Source organism: Heterodontus francisci, chromosome 12 (assembly GCF_036365525.1).
Source record: "Heterodontus francisci isolate sHetFra1 chromosome 12, sHetFra1.hap1, whole genome shotgun sequence".
Taxonomy (NCBI): Eukaryota; Metazoa; Chordata; class Chondrichthyes; order Heterodontiformes; family Heterodontidae; genus Heterodontus; species Heterodontus francisci.
This window is the reverse complement of record NC_090382.1, coordinates 84,994,343-85,009,462: the sequence shown is the minus strand read 5'-3', so window position 1 is coordinate 85,009,462 and position 15,120 is coordinate 84,994,343. Positions and strand designations below refer to the sequence as shown.

At 43.0% G+C, this 15,120-nt stretch overlaps 1 protein-coding gene across 6 annotated transcripts in view; it reads left to right on the top strand.

Annotated features, from left to right (window-relative positions):
• LOC137375967 (organic cation/carnitine transporter 2-like) overlaps window positions 1-15,120 on the top strand; it is a 171,435-nt gene that overhangs the window by 78,121 nt on the left and 78,194 nt on the right. For 4 of the 6 annotated variants that reach the window (XM_068043777.1, XM_068043775.1, XM_068043776.1 and 1 more), the window contains exon 5: window positions 14,071-14,197. The exons of the other annotated variants lie outside the window; for them this stretch is intronic. In XM_068043777.1, coding sequence (XP_067899878.1) covers window positions 14,071-14,197 — 127 coding nt within the window. The remainder of the gene's footprint in view (window positions 1-14,070; window positions 14,198-15,120) is intronic. 6 annotated transcript variants of the gene reach the window in all.

Here is a 15,120-nt window from a genome sequence, read left to right as displayed (position 1 = left end):
ATGTTCTAGGAGGTCATACAAAGCCTCGGTATTGACCAGCTGAAATCCTCAGCGTATCATCCCCATCACAAGGGGCTCTTGAGCAGTACCATCAGACCCTAAAAATTATGCTCTGAGCATATTGCAGTAATTACCCTTACGACTGGGATAAAGGAGTAATTTCCTTGCTATTTGCTACCAAGGATTCTCCCAATGAATCCACAGGCTTTACTCCCTTCAAATTGATTTTCGGACATAGGGTGAGAGGCCCCCTAAAATGGATCAGGCAAACATTTCGAGATCAAAGAGAGGAATCCTCAATACTAAACTATGCAACCACATTCTGGGAGAAACTTTCCCAGGGCTGTGCGGTAGCAAATGAGCACCTCAAAACCTCTCAGAAAAAATATGAAATGGCAGGCAGGTAAGAAAGCTGCAGTTCATGAGTTTAAACCAGGGGACCAAGTTTTGGTGCTGCTACACCTGCAGGGCAAACGTTTAAAGGCCAGGTTTAGTGGCCCATATAGTGAAGGGAAAAAGGTGAATGAGGTCAACTACCTAATTAACACGCCTGACAGAAAGAAAAACAAAGACTATATCATATTAATATGCTGAAAAGATACTACAGCCAGGAAATGGACAGATCAGTAAGTGTGTACCATAGTAAAAGTGATAGAGGAAGAGAGCAGCAATGGGGATGATCTGGACTAAGACGAGAGCTCTGAAAACTCTAAAATTAAACCCCCTACCGCTGAATTGAAAAATACTGAAATTTTAAAGGGATCAGACACAATGCTGGACTATCTCTCTGAACAACACAGACAGGACCTAATCACATCAGTAAAGGAGTTCAATGAAGTCTGCAGGGACAAACTGGGTTGCACACCTTTAACAGTGAACCATGTGGAGGTAGCAGAGACCCCACCAATAAAAAAGAACTCCTACAGACTATGTTACGACCGACCACTCCAGTCAAAGCCCACAACCAAAATATACGATTCTGATTGTGGTGGGAGAAACGCACTGATAATTTAATCTTGTCCCTCCACACATCACCTAACCTTATTTAAACTTTCCAAATTAAAGAAAGACCCAGCCAAATTGTACCATTTATTAATCCCTGAATGAGGCTAACCAAACCAGGTGTCTTTAAATCAACAAATTAACTATTTAATTAGAAAAATTTAATTCTTAAACACTATGAAGATATAAGCAACATTTAAAACAGAAAAAAATTGAATCCTTCCAAATTTATGCTCCTGCCAGAGGTGAAAAAAGTCCAAGGCTGCTTGAAGTCCTCAGACCATCTGATGGGGATAAAAAAGGTTCTTCAACAGTAGAACAGTCCGTAGTCTAATTCCAGCAGTAAGTGATGCTTTCCTTCTCCAGTGATGAATTTCCATAATTAACGACTTGCAAACACTTTTTAAATGAATCAATTTGGCTTTAGAATTTTTGAAGGATAAAAGATTGTCACTGTCTAACTTCCCTTCCTTCAGTTTAAATTATCAGAGATCTCTATTTTGGCTTGACGTTTTTAGAATTTTGAGAAATAATAACAAATCAACAGACTAAATTCTCTTCCTTCAGTTTAAATGGTCTGTTTCTCCTTTCAGGTCCCCTTTGACAAAATTATAGCACTCAGGTATTTTATTCTTAACCTCCATATTCCTCTTAGTTTTAGTATCTGATTTCACATTCACAGCTGTCGTTAAAGCGAAAACCTGGTCTGCTACACTCTCAGCCAGAGTCTTTTCCTCTGCACTAACTTTGTGTACCTGAACAAGTCCTATGGGTTTATCTCGCAATTTCCAGCACTCTGAACAAAGATGCCTGTTTTGTTGCAATGATAACACTTTGGTTGCGAACCTCACTTCTACCCTCAGCACCTTCCTTTCTGACCTGAGGAGGTGATCCTGGGGCATGCCCAGCTGTTCCTTCTTTTCCCCGGCTACTTGCCTTCCTTTCACTCTCCCACTTTCTATCCTTCTCGGGTTTGTGGGGTGACGGAAAAAATATGTTGTCGTATTCACAAGCTCAAAATCATCAGCAATATCTGCCGCATGCCTATCTTTCAAAACTTTTAGGTTATCTTTATGAGTTCTCACGACTGAAGGAATGGAGTTTTTAAACTCTTCTAAGAGAATCAATTCTCGCAGGTTCTCATATGTGGTTTCTATCTTTAATGTCCGTATCCAACGGTCAAAAGTAATTTGCTTCACCCTCTCAAATTCTAAATATGTCTGCCCAGCTAATCTCCATAAATTCCGAAACTTCTGATGGTAAGCTTCAGGGACTAACTTATACGAAGGGAGAATAATTTTTTTTGCTATTTCATAATCTGCAGGAGCCTCTTCAGAAAGCATGGCATAAGCTTCATGAGCTCTGCCTACCAGCCTGCCCCTGCCCTGCATGAGCAATGTCCAGCTTTCTTTCAGCCATTTCATCTATTTGGCTATTTTTTTCAAAAGATGAAAAGTGCCTCTACATCTCTTTCCTCGATCTTAGGAAGAGCCTGTATAAATTTAAACAACTTCTCGCTGTGTCCTGATCAAAATTCAGATTCATCCTGACCCTTTTGTTTTAGTTCCATCTTTTTCAGCCTAAATCCCCTCTCTTCTCTTTCACTTTCTCTTTGAAGTTCAAGTTTTCTTATTGCTATCACTTTTTCTTTTTCCTGTTGAAGCTCCAGTTTTTTCATTTCTAGCTGAATCCTAGCCAATTCCACTGCATCACTCTCGGACCTACTACCCTCGCATTTCTCGTATTCCCTTTCTTGTTCCTCGTATTGCCTTTCATCTGTATCATTATCATCATCTTCAACTAATTCCAGATGTTCGGCTATTATGTCAATTATTTCTGCTTTTTTGGCACCTGATTTCAATTCCAACCCCAGTTTTGCTGCCATTTTTTTACATTTTTCTTAGTTAAAGTTATCAAGTCACTCAGGGAAACATTCTGCTTTCCCAAAAACTTAGTTACAATCACTAATGCCCTAACAATGGTATCGACTGTACCTTATTAGACAAGAGACCTGTCAGTTAGAGGGGTGAAGTGCTTCACCTGTGAGATGTGGGAGGTCCATGACGCTTCCAGCGTTCCGGGCGACTACATCTGCAGGAAGTTTACCCAGTTGCAGCTCCTCACAGACCGCATGGATTGGTTGGAGCGGCAACTGGATGCACTTAGGAGCATTCAGGTGGCAGAAAGCGTCATAGACAGGAGTTTAAGAGAAGTGGTTACACCCAAGGTGCAGGCAGATAGATGGGTGACCGCTAGAAGGGGCAGGCAGGCAGTGCTATCCCCCTCTCTAACAAGTATACCGTTTTGGATACTGTTGGTGGAATGGCCTATCAGGGGAAAACAGCAGCAGCCAGAGCAGTGGCACCACGGCTGGCACTGTTGTTCAGCAGGGAGGGACAAGGCGCAGAAGATCAATAGTTATAGGGGACTCTATAGGCAGGGGCACAGATGGGCGCTTCTGTGGACGTGAAAGAGACTTCAGGATGGTATGTTGCCTCCCTGGTGCCAGGGTCAAGGATGTCTCTGAACGGACAGGGGGTATTCTGAAGGGGGAGGGTGAACAGCCAGAGGTTGTGGTACACATTGGTACCAATGACATAGGCAGGAAGAGTGATGAGGTCCTGCAGGAGGAGTTTAGGGAGTTAGGTAGAAAGTTAGAAGACAGGACCTCTAGGGTTGTAATTTCGGGATTACTCCCTATGCCACGTGCCAGTGAGGCTAGAAATAGGAAGATAGTGCAGCTAAACACGTGGCTGAACAGCTGGTGTAGAAGGGAGGGTTTCAGATATCTGGACCATTGGGATCTCTTCAGGGACAGATGGGACCTGTACAAGAAGGACGGGTTGCATCTAAACTGGAGGGGCACAAATATCCTGGCTGCGAGGTTTGCTAGCATCACTCGGGAGGGTGGGTGTGGCTGGGGGGTGGGAACCAGAGCAGTAGGACAGCAAGTGAAATAAATGAGGGGGAACTAGTAAATAAGGCCAGTAAGACTAAGAGGAAGAGCAGGCAGGGAGATGTTGCTGAGCACAGCGGGACTGGTGGTCTGAAGTGCATTTGTTTCAATGCGAGAAGTATAACAGGTAAGGCAGATGAACTTAGAGCTTGGATTCGTACTTGGCACTATGATGTTGTTTCTATTAAAGAGACTTGGTTGAGGGATGGACAGGATTGGCAGCTAAATGTTCCAGGATTTAGAAGCTTCAGGTGGGATAGAGGGGGATGCAAAAGGTATGGGGGAGTTGCATTACTTGTTAAGGAGAATATCACAGCTGTACTGCGGGAGGACACCTCGGAGGGGTCGTGCAGCGAGGCAATATGGGTGGAGCTCAGGAAGAGGAAGGGTGCAGTCACGATGTTGGGAGTTTTCTACAGGCCTCCCAACAGCCAGCGGGAGGTAGAGGAGCAGATATGTAGACAGATTTTGGAAAGATGTCAAGGTAACAGGGTTGTAGTGGTGGGTGATTTTAACTTCCCCTATATTGACTGGGACTCACTTGGTGCAAGGGGCTTGGATGGGGCAGAATTTGTAAGGAGCATCCAGGAGGGCTTCTTGAAACAATTGGTAGATAGTCCAACTGGGGATGGGCCGTACTGGACCTGGTATTGGGGAATGAGCCCGGCCAGGTGGTCGAAGTTTCAGTAGGGGCGCATTTCGGGAACAGTGACCATAATTCCATAAGTTTTAAGGTACTTGTGGATAAGGATAAGAGTAGTTGTCGAGTAAAGGTGCTAAATTGGGGGAAGGGTAATTCGAACAATATTAGGCAGGAAGTGAAGAATTTAGATTGTGGGCGGCTGTTTGAGGGGAAATCAACATCTGACATGTGGGAGTCTTTCAAACGTCAGTTGATTAGAATCCAGAACCAGCATGTTCCTGTGAGGAAGAAGGATAAGTTTGGCAAGTTTCGGGAACCTTGGATAACGCGGGATATTGTGAGCCCAGTCAAAAAGAAAAAGGAAGCATTCGTAAGGGCTGGAAGGCTGGGAACAGACAAATCCCTTGAGGCATAAAAGACAGTAGGAAGGAACTTAAGCAAGGAGTCAGGAGGGCTAAAAGGGATCATGAAAAGTCATTGGCAAACAGGATTAAGGAAAATCCCAAGGCTTTTTATACGTATATAAAGAGCAAGAGGGTAACTACGGAAAGGGTTGGCCCACTCAAGGACAGAGAATGGAATCTATGTGTGGAGCCAGAGGAAATGGGTGAGGTACTAAATGAGTACTTTGCATCAGTATTCACCAAAGAGAAGGACTTGGTAGATGATGAGCCTAGGGAAGGGAGTGTAGATAGTCTCAGTCATCTCATTATCAAAAAGAAGGAGGTGTTGGGTGTCTTGCAAAGCATTAAAGTAGATAAGTCCCCAGGGCCTGATGGGATCTACCCCAGAATACTGAGGGAGGCAAGGGAAGAAATTGCTGGGGCCTTGACAGAAATCTTTGCATCCTCATTGGCTACAGGTGAGGTCCCAGAGGACTGGAGAATAGCCAATGTTGTTCCTTTGTTTAAGAAGGGTGGCAAGGATAATCCAGGAAATTATAGGCCGGTGAGCCTTACGGTAGGGAAATTATTAGAGAGGATTCTTCGGGACAGGATTTATTCCCATTTGGAAACAAACAAACTTATTAGCGAGAGGCAGCATGGTTTTGTGAAGGGGAGGTCATGTCTCACTAATTTGATTGAGTTTTTTGAGGAAGTGACGAAGATGATTGATGAAGGAAGGGCAGTGGATGTTATCTATGTGGACTTCAGTAGGCATGGGAGCACCACTACCTGAAGTTCTGCTCCAAGTCACACACCATCCTGACTTGGAACTATATCACCAGTTTGACTGATACAAAAGGTGAAGTCACACGGGATCAGAGGTGAGCTGGCAAGATGGATACAGAACTGGCTCAGTCATAGAAGACAGAGGGTAGCAGTGGAAGGGTGCTTTTCTGAATGGAGGGATGTGATTAGTGGTGTTCCGCAGGGATCAGTGCTGGGACCTTTGATCTTTGTAGTATATATAAATGATTTGGAGGAAAATATAGCTGGTCTGATTAGTAAGTTTGCGGATGACACAAAGGTTGGTGGAGTTGCGGATAGTGATGAGGATTGTCAGAGGATACAGCAGGATATAGATCGGTTGGAGGTTTGGGCGGAGAAATGGCAGATGGAGTTTAATCCGGACAAATGTGAGGTAATGCATTTTGGGAGGTCTAATGCAGGTGGGAAGTATACAGTAAATGGCAGAACCCTTAGGAGTATTGACAGGCAGACAGATCTGGGCGTACAGGTCCACAGGTCACTGAAAGTGGCAACGCAGGTGGATAAGGTAGTCAAGAAGGCATACGGCATGCTTGCCTTCATTGGTCGGGGCATAGAGTATAAAAATTGGCAAGTCATGCTGCAGCTGTACAGAAGTTTAGTTAGGCAACACTTAGAATATTGCATGCAATTCTGGTTGCCATACTACCAGAAGGACGTGGAGGCTTTGGAGAGGATACAGAAGAGGTTTACCAGGATGTTGCCTGGTCTGGAGGGCATTAGCTATGAGGAGAGGTTGGATAAACTCAGATTGTTTTCACTGGAACGACGGAGGTGGAGGAGCGACATGATAGAGGTTTACTCAGTTATGAGCGGCATGGACAGAGTGGATAGTCAGAAGCTTTTTCCCAGGGTGGAAGAGTCAGTTACTAGGAGACATAGGTTTAAGGTGCGAGGGGCAAAGTTTAGAGGGGATGTGCAAGGCATGTTCTTTACACAGAGGGTGGTGAGTGCTAGGAACTTGCTGCGGGTGAGGTGGTGGAAGCAGGTACGATAGCGACGTTTAAGAGGCATCTTGACAAATACAAGAATAGGATGGGAATAGAGGGATACGGTCCCCGGAAGTGCAGAAGGTTTTAGTTTCGGCAGGCATCAAGATCGGCGCAGGCTTGGAGGTCCGAATGGCCTGTTCCTGTGCTGCACTATTCTTTGTTCTTTGTTCTTTTAATTTCTTTGTAATTGGTGTCAGATTTAGATCCCAACAATCGAGTTTCCAATTGATATAATCCCAGACTCGAGAGCAATTAAACATGATGCCAAACACAAGACCCCAAATTTAAATATGTTACCCCAGAGACGGGTAATTACTATGATTCCAAATGCGAGCCCTCCAAATTAGTCTGATTCTGATCCCAGACACGAGCCACCGAATTAATTATGATTAAACTGCAAGTGAGCATCCAATGAAGATATGATTCAAATCCTGAGAAATGCGAGTCCTCCAAATTTGTCTGATTCTGATCACAGATGCAAGCCACCAAATTAAGTATGCTTCCAATCTTGATCGAGCCCCCAATTAATATGTTACGACCGACCGCTCCAGTCAAAGCCCTCAATCAAAATATACGATTCTGATTGTGGTGGGAAAAATGCATTGTTAATTCAATCCCATCCCTCCACAGATCGCCTAACATATCATTTAAAACTTTCCAAATTAAAGAAAGACCCAGCCATATGGTACCATTTATTAACCCCTGAATGAGGCTAACCAAACCAGGTGTCTTTAAATCAACAAATTAACTATATAATTAGAAAAACTAAATCCTTAAACACTACTAAGACATAAACAACATTTAAAATGCAAAAAAATTAGAGTCCTTGCATTATTACGCTCCTGCCGGAGGTGAAAAAAGTCCAAGGTTGCGTGAAGTCCTCACAGCCATATGATGGGGGAGAAAAAACAGTCCATAGTCTATTTCCAGCAGTAAGTGATGCTTTCCTTCTCCAGCGATGAAGTTCCACAATTAACGACTTGCAAACACTTTTTAAATGAATCAGTTTGGCTTTAGAATTTTCGAGGGATAAAAGATTGTCACAGTCTTACTTCCCTTCCTTCAGTTTAAATGATCAGAAATCTCTGATTTGGCTTGACTTTCTTAGAATTTTGAGAGATAATAATAAATAAACAGACTAAATTCTCTTCCATCAGTTTAAATGGTCTGTTTCTCCTTTCAGGTGCTAACACGGAGCTGTCTCTTTGTGTCTCCTGTTAGAAGAGACTGTTTGCACTATAAGCCAGTTCAAAATTGAATTGTAACAAATCTATCTGTCGAAGCTCAGTCCAAGAGACTGTATCCAAGGCAATGAGAATGCACCCTTTGAATCACAATCTCCAAATGGCTTGTTCTTAAAGCAGTACTGATCCTTTGCTGACTTAAAGACACACCACAGATTTCCTGGAGAGAAAAAAAAGACAAGATCATGACCAAATAAACCCAAATAAGCTAGCTCATGTCTGCCAGGAAATCCAGTACATGCTGGAAAATGATTTAATCAAACCCAGTCAGAGTAGCTGGAGCTCTCCAATAGTATTAGTTCCCAAATCAGATGGTTCAACCAGGCTTTGTATTGATTACTGCAACGTCAATGCAGTTACAAAACCAGATTGATACCCAATCCCCTGTATTGAAGATTGGATAGACCAGGTAGGAAGTTCCATCTACATCAGCAAAATAGACTTATTGAAAAGATACTGGCAAATACCACTGACCCAGCAGGCAAAGCAAATCTCCGCCTTTATCACCCCTTGATGGCTTACTTCAGTGCAATGTAATGCCCTGCAGTCTGAAAAATTCCCCAGCCACATTTCAAAGGTTAATGAATCAAGTGATAGCTGGTCTAAATAACTGTGTTGTTTACCTCGATGACCTGCTAGTTTCCAGCAACACCTGGGAAGATTATTTAAATCATTTATAGGCACTCTTCAAAAGCCTACAGAACGCTCACCTAATGGCCACTTGGTAAAAAGTGAATTCGCCAAAGTCACCTGTTTAGGCCACATTGTGGGCCAAGGTTGAGTTTTGAACAGCAAAATTGCAGGCCCTGGTGGATTTCTCCATTCCGAAAACCGAGAAGGAAATCATGCACTTCCTAGGAATGTGCGGGTTCTGCTGCAAATTTGTTCCCAATTTCAGAACCTTAGCTGCTCCCCTGACAGACCTGCTAAAGAAAAGTGCAAAAGTGGTATGTTCAGAGCCATGCTAGCTAGCATTCAAAAAATTGAAGACAATTCTAACAAACGGTATTGGCAGCCCCGAATTTCAACATACATTTTAAAATGGCCATTGACGTCAGTGATGTTGGAGTAGGTGCCGTCCTACTCCAGGACGATGATTCAGGTTTGGAAAGACCAATTGGCTATTTCTCAAAAAACTGAACTGACACCAGAAGAAATACTCCATTCTGGAAAAGGAAGCATTAGGGCTCCTCTTAGCTCTTCAACATTTCAAAGTCCATACCAATAATGGGCATAAAGAGATTAAAATTCATACGGACCACAATCCAGTCACCTTTCTGGAAAAATTCAAATTAAGAAACTCCAGGCTTTTATGATAGAGTTTACTCCTCTAACCATTCAAACTAAAAATGTCATACATAGCAGGAAAACTCAATGTGCTGGCCAATGCACTGTCCAGATAGTAAAGGACACTGTGTAAATCAAATTGATATCAGACTGATTTTGTGCTCTTCCATATGGTCAATTCCTGGGAACCATGCCTTTACTCCCTAAGGAGTTGCTTGGTTTTAACAATTCCCTGGTGTGCTTCATGTGCTATATGGGCAACACATTCCCTCAATGAGTGCGGAATGCCAATATTGTTGTTGCATAGTACAAGATCGGATGTGGTTGTAATGATTAGCTCATTTCGAATATTGCAAATACCTTGTAGTGTGTGAGCAATTTTGTTTGCAAACACTTTCTCGATCACGTCTTTCCAGTTTCGTGATTCCATAGCCTTCATTCATTGCAAAGCCTCATTTTGTTTTGTTACTGCTTTAATGTCAGCTAGTTTTGGCAACTTTGGCACTGCATTTATGCTAACATAGTTAAGATGCTGTTCAGCAACCTTTTCCTCACAATTAGTAGGACTGACTGTCAACAACGGATGTCGTGAAAGATAATCTACTGGGTTGAGCTCAATAGTGGTCTATGATTAGTTAGTACTTTAAGCTTGCTTCCATATAGATAGAGATGAAAGTGTAAAATACCTCATTTGATTGAGAGCTCTTCTCTTTCTACGGGCATTAGCAATCTGCTTGCCATCCCAACAATTGATGCCTGTCTTGTCTTTCTGTATGAGAACTTCACCGGAGCAAACCAGGCTTGCATCCACAACTAGCTGGGTGATTTTCTCAGCGTTGAAGTAGGTATTAGTGCAGCTTGCTGACAAATGTAGTTTGAACTGGTGTACCACCCGTTGGTGTGATTTAGTCCATTCCCACTTTGTGGTCTCTTTTGTCAGATTGCACAGGGGGACAGACAGCGTAACAAGATCAGGAATGAAACGACTACAGTACGTGATGGGTCCTAGCAGACTGCAGACTTCCTGCATGTTTGTGAGACCACAGCATCTTCAACTTACCGTGGTCCTGTAATACTCCTTCACCACTGAAAATGACTGAAGAGTTCAATTTTGCTTTCATTAAACAAGCATTTGTCTTTGTTCAAGGTGAGGTTACATTCTCTGAGATGTTGTGGTCATGCATATGGCATGTCTCAAATTCCCTTTCAGCATGGCCATAGATGAGAATGTCATCACTGATGTTCAGTGTGCCTTCAAGCCCTTGAAGTTGAGATTGAATCGTGTGCTGAAATACCTCAGCTGCTGAATTGACTCCAAAGTTGAGCCTCTTGTATCGGAAGAGTCCAATGTAAATAGAGAATACAGTAAGATATCTCGATTCCTCTGCAAGCTCAATATGATGGTAGCCTGCATTGAGGTCAAGTTTTGCGAAGTGTTTAGCGACATCCACTTTCTCTATCATATCAATTGTCAGTGTCAAGTATCTTTTTCATTGTATGGCTTGGTTTGGTGATCACAGATCAACACAGATTCTAATCTGGTTCTTGCTCCTGGGTTTCTTGATGACTTGTACAGGTGAGACCCAAGGGGTAGGCTCATCCTCAACTTTCTCAATAATGTCAAAGTCAAGTAGGCATTCATGTTCTTTCTCTATCTGTTTCCTGACATGAAATGGTATTTGTCGCTGTTGATGCGCGACTGGGGGCACATTACGTTCTACATGCAGCTTGCATGAAACACCTTTCAGTTTATTGATAACAGTGAAGTGATCAGCATACTGTTTGAGAATGTTTTTGTTATGATGTATAGGAATTGCACATGTAACTGCAATCATGTGCAGATCTGTTACTGTGTGGAAACTGATAAGTGTGTCACATTCTCCAAATATGACATAGAATAGAGCATTCATTCTAGTGACTTTGAATAAGACTGGCATTTTAAAAGTTCATAGGATTTTCAGTGGTTTGTCACTGTTGTAAGGGAAAATTTTTGTATTCCCTGGTTTGCAGAGAATGGGGCAATCCTAAAGTTTGTTGAATGTTTTGTTTCCCATGATATTGACTCCTCTGTATATGAGAGCATCTACGTCCAAGCAGCCAATGGCCACTGTCACACGTGGCTGTTTGCTGTGTCTGAGAGGCAGCTTAAAAGTATGTTCAGTGTCATCCTCCGCTACGTTGGCTGCGTTCTCTCACCTGTTTGCTGTGGTACGCATACATGGCACCCTTCTGTTGTGTACGACCCCCTCTCTGGTCTAAAGGTTCTTGTCTTTACTCTTGATGTCAATGGCACACAACAACTTGGATACTGCTTCACTAAATGTGATACACCTTTATTAAATCTCTAAGTAATAGTACATACTCACAATGACACTGATTGCTTCGGAATCCCGTGAGCTGGGGCCCATCTCAGGTGATCAGTCCTTTAACAGATCTCCAGGCGCACCTTTGGAATGACTGACCAGGCCACTTTACCGACTGCAGTAACAATGTCCTTGAGGGCTGTAGCTCTATACACCTTCCTGTATATATGGCAATGTTTTGAATTGGTCATCTGATTTGGTTTCTGTGCCTTATCCCTGGCTATGTAAAACCACCTGCATGTGGTCATATCCTGCTCTCAGCAGGGGTGGGGGGGGGTCTTAGGTGCAAACCACTCATGGATGTGATATCTGCATCTTGATAAGGCAAGAAGGAAACTATTTACACGTATTTCAAAAGGCCATTGTCGCTGAGTGTGGTTGTAGACAGGCTGTTTGATGTTCTAAAATAAAAGCAAAATACTGCGGATGCTGGAAATCTGAAATAAATGTTTGATGTTCTAACAGCCCAGGCTATCACATCAGTGGTATTTCCTGATTTGTCTGTATATGTGGAGGTCTGAGTTCACTTACATTGTCTTTTATTTCTAAAAAGTCCAATGTGAACCCCAGCGAATGATGTCTTTGGTCAGAATTCTTCTTCCTTCGTCCCAATGTCCTTTGCCTCCATCTTCTTACCACCATGAGACAATCTCTGCCCACAGGGCTCCACCACAACCAGTTTACATTCATTAATATGAAAGGAATAAAAGCACGGTTTACATGATTAAGACTGATGAATACAACTAAGGTAAATAATGCATTGACTTACAGTTGGTAATGGTCGTCATAGTTGATTTTGTTGATAAGCATGAGCAAAGTGGTTGGGTTTTCCACAGGCTTTAAAAATGTTTAACAGTAGCAGGACACTCTGTCCGGTGTGGGTAAACACCACCACAGTAGAAACATTCTTTGGATAAGTCACAACTCTGTTTGGGAAATGGCTGTTGTTGCTTTGCAGGTGGTTTCCTGGCACATGAGCAATGAATAGTATTCACAGGTGTTGAACTTGGAATGTAGTAGTTACTGTGAGCAGCTTCAACTTCAGCAGCTCTGAACTCTGAGAGCAATTGTGATTGCTAACTTCAGCAGATCCAACAGCTTTTGTCTTTCTCGAGTACTTTTCAGCGTAGTTGACTAGAGAGACAGCCTTTGATTATTTGTGTTTATATTTCACGTTCAACATTTTCAACATCACCAACGTCATATCTGGTCGCTAGTTGCCTCAATCACAGGCAACATTGGTCAATTATCTTGTTTGTTTCTTGCTTAGTGTATCAGAAGACAATGGTTTCTCACAGTTTACTGTGAGAACCATGAAATGAAAACCACGGGCTGGATTTCTTTGTTGGAGGCGGGGCTCTCAATGCTGGGCCGAAAAGGCGGGGAGCCAAGTGCCTCTGCATTTTCACACATCGCCCCCTCCCTACCCTCCCACCACCCCCAGAGCGATCCTCCTGTGTTTTTCAATGAAAGACTTACGAGCTGGGATTTCTTGGGTGTGAAGTCAGTCGTTAGTGCATTTTCTGCTAAGCTGTAGTCATTTTGCTCCGTTGTAAGTGTCTCAAAGATATCTTCTAATTCTTCACCTCCACAGTGTAGGAGTAAGGCCTTTTCCTTGTGTCATCCATGATTGCAAAACCTGGCATCGCGCCTTCGAAATGTTGCAGCCACTTTTGCTGGGGATACAGATGATGGCTCTGAATGCACATCAAAAGGTGGTAGGTTGGGCGTAGACAACGCCATATTGATTAGCAACACATTGATAGTACATGATCAGCGATCTAGGATCACTTTTCTTTCAGGGGAAACTTTTCTGCAATGATCCAAGATTTTTTTTTGATTGGATGGTTATTTTGGAGAGATCAGTGTGTGAGTATGCACTATACAAGCTTCCTGTGTGTCACTCTAACAGTCTTCAACTTAAAATGCTGTCTATAAAAGTAGACAAAAACTTTCCAAAAATGTCATGCCTGAAAGCCACGTTTCCTGTTTTTCACCACTTGTTTTCTGTTTCCTTCATCGCCATTATGATGTTCTCTGGACAGGAGCGAGGTTTAGCTGAGTTTAGGAAGAAATATGAGGCAATTTTGTGACAGCATCATGTTGAATATAATGAAGTCTTCTTTATTCTGTTTTACTTTCACTTTCTCTTTTAGCTCCTTCTGCTGGATCATATGTGCATGGGATCCTCAAGTGAACAATGCATACAACGCAATTCTCAAAACATTACAATTTCAGCATCCACTCCTTGATTTGAATAGTTATATATTAATATCCACCATTAAAGTGTATTTTAATACTAATAGCAACTGCTCAATGATGTTGTGTGATTTTAGTACTCCTCATTTAAAATAAAATACTTTTACTCCCAGGTTTATTCCTGAGTCTCCACGCTGGCTGCTGACAAAGGGAAGGGCACAGGAGGCTGAAGCAATATTCCGACACATTGCAAAGAGAAATGGTGTCACTCCACCAGAGGTGCTCTTCAATGATCTTGAGGTATTGGAACACAATATTGCATTTGTTTCCTGTGTGGTCGTTCTGTCCTTCAATACAGGCCTGCACTTTTGTTGTCTATTTTCTCATCCCCTTCTCTTTGGAAGGTGTTGACTCTTCGCTATGACATGATTCTTTGGGTGTCAGTCACCTTCCTTATGCAAGCAACTATTCTTTATAAATATGAACCCAGATAGTGAGTGCTATCAGGTTATTTGGCCATCAAGGAACTCACAGGCAAGCCCAATTCTTCACCCAAAAGGAAATGCAATGCTCTTTTCAGCAGGATCCACTGCTTAGCAATTCGGCACGTGTTGGTATCATATCTTACCAAGAATAATACGGGACACTGGTTGTTGGGGGCTTCCAGGACAATTTAGTGTGAGAATCACAAAACTAACAACATGGGCTGGATTTTCTGAAGGAGGCAGGGCTCCTTGTGTCGGGCCAAAAAGGCGGGGAGAACACTGCCTCTGCATTTTCATAGCCCCCAGAATGATCCTCCGGTGTTTTTCAGTGAAAGATGGTTGATCCTACCTCCATGAGCTGCCGGCCAATCAGAGGGCTGACAGCTCAGCAGTATCTAACGCAAAGGAAGATGTTTGTGGTTGTTGGAGGTCAATCATCTGAGCTCCAGGACATCACTGCAGGAGCTCCTGAGGGTCGTGTCCTAGGCCCAACCATCTTCAGCTGCTTCATCAATGACCTTCCTTCAATCATAAGGTCAGAAGTGGGCATGTTCGCTGATGATTGCACAATGTTCAGCACCATTCGCGACCCCTCAGATACTGAAGCAGTCCATGTAGAAATGCAGCAAGACCTGGACAATATCCAGGCTTGGGCTGATAAGTGGCAAGTAACATTCGCGCCACACAAGTGCCAGGCAATGACCATCTCCAACGAGAGAGAATCTAACCATCTCCCCT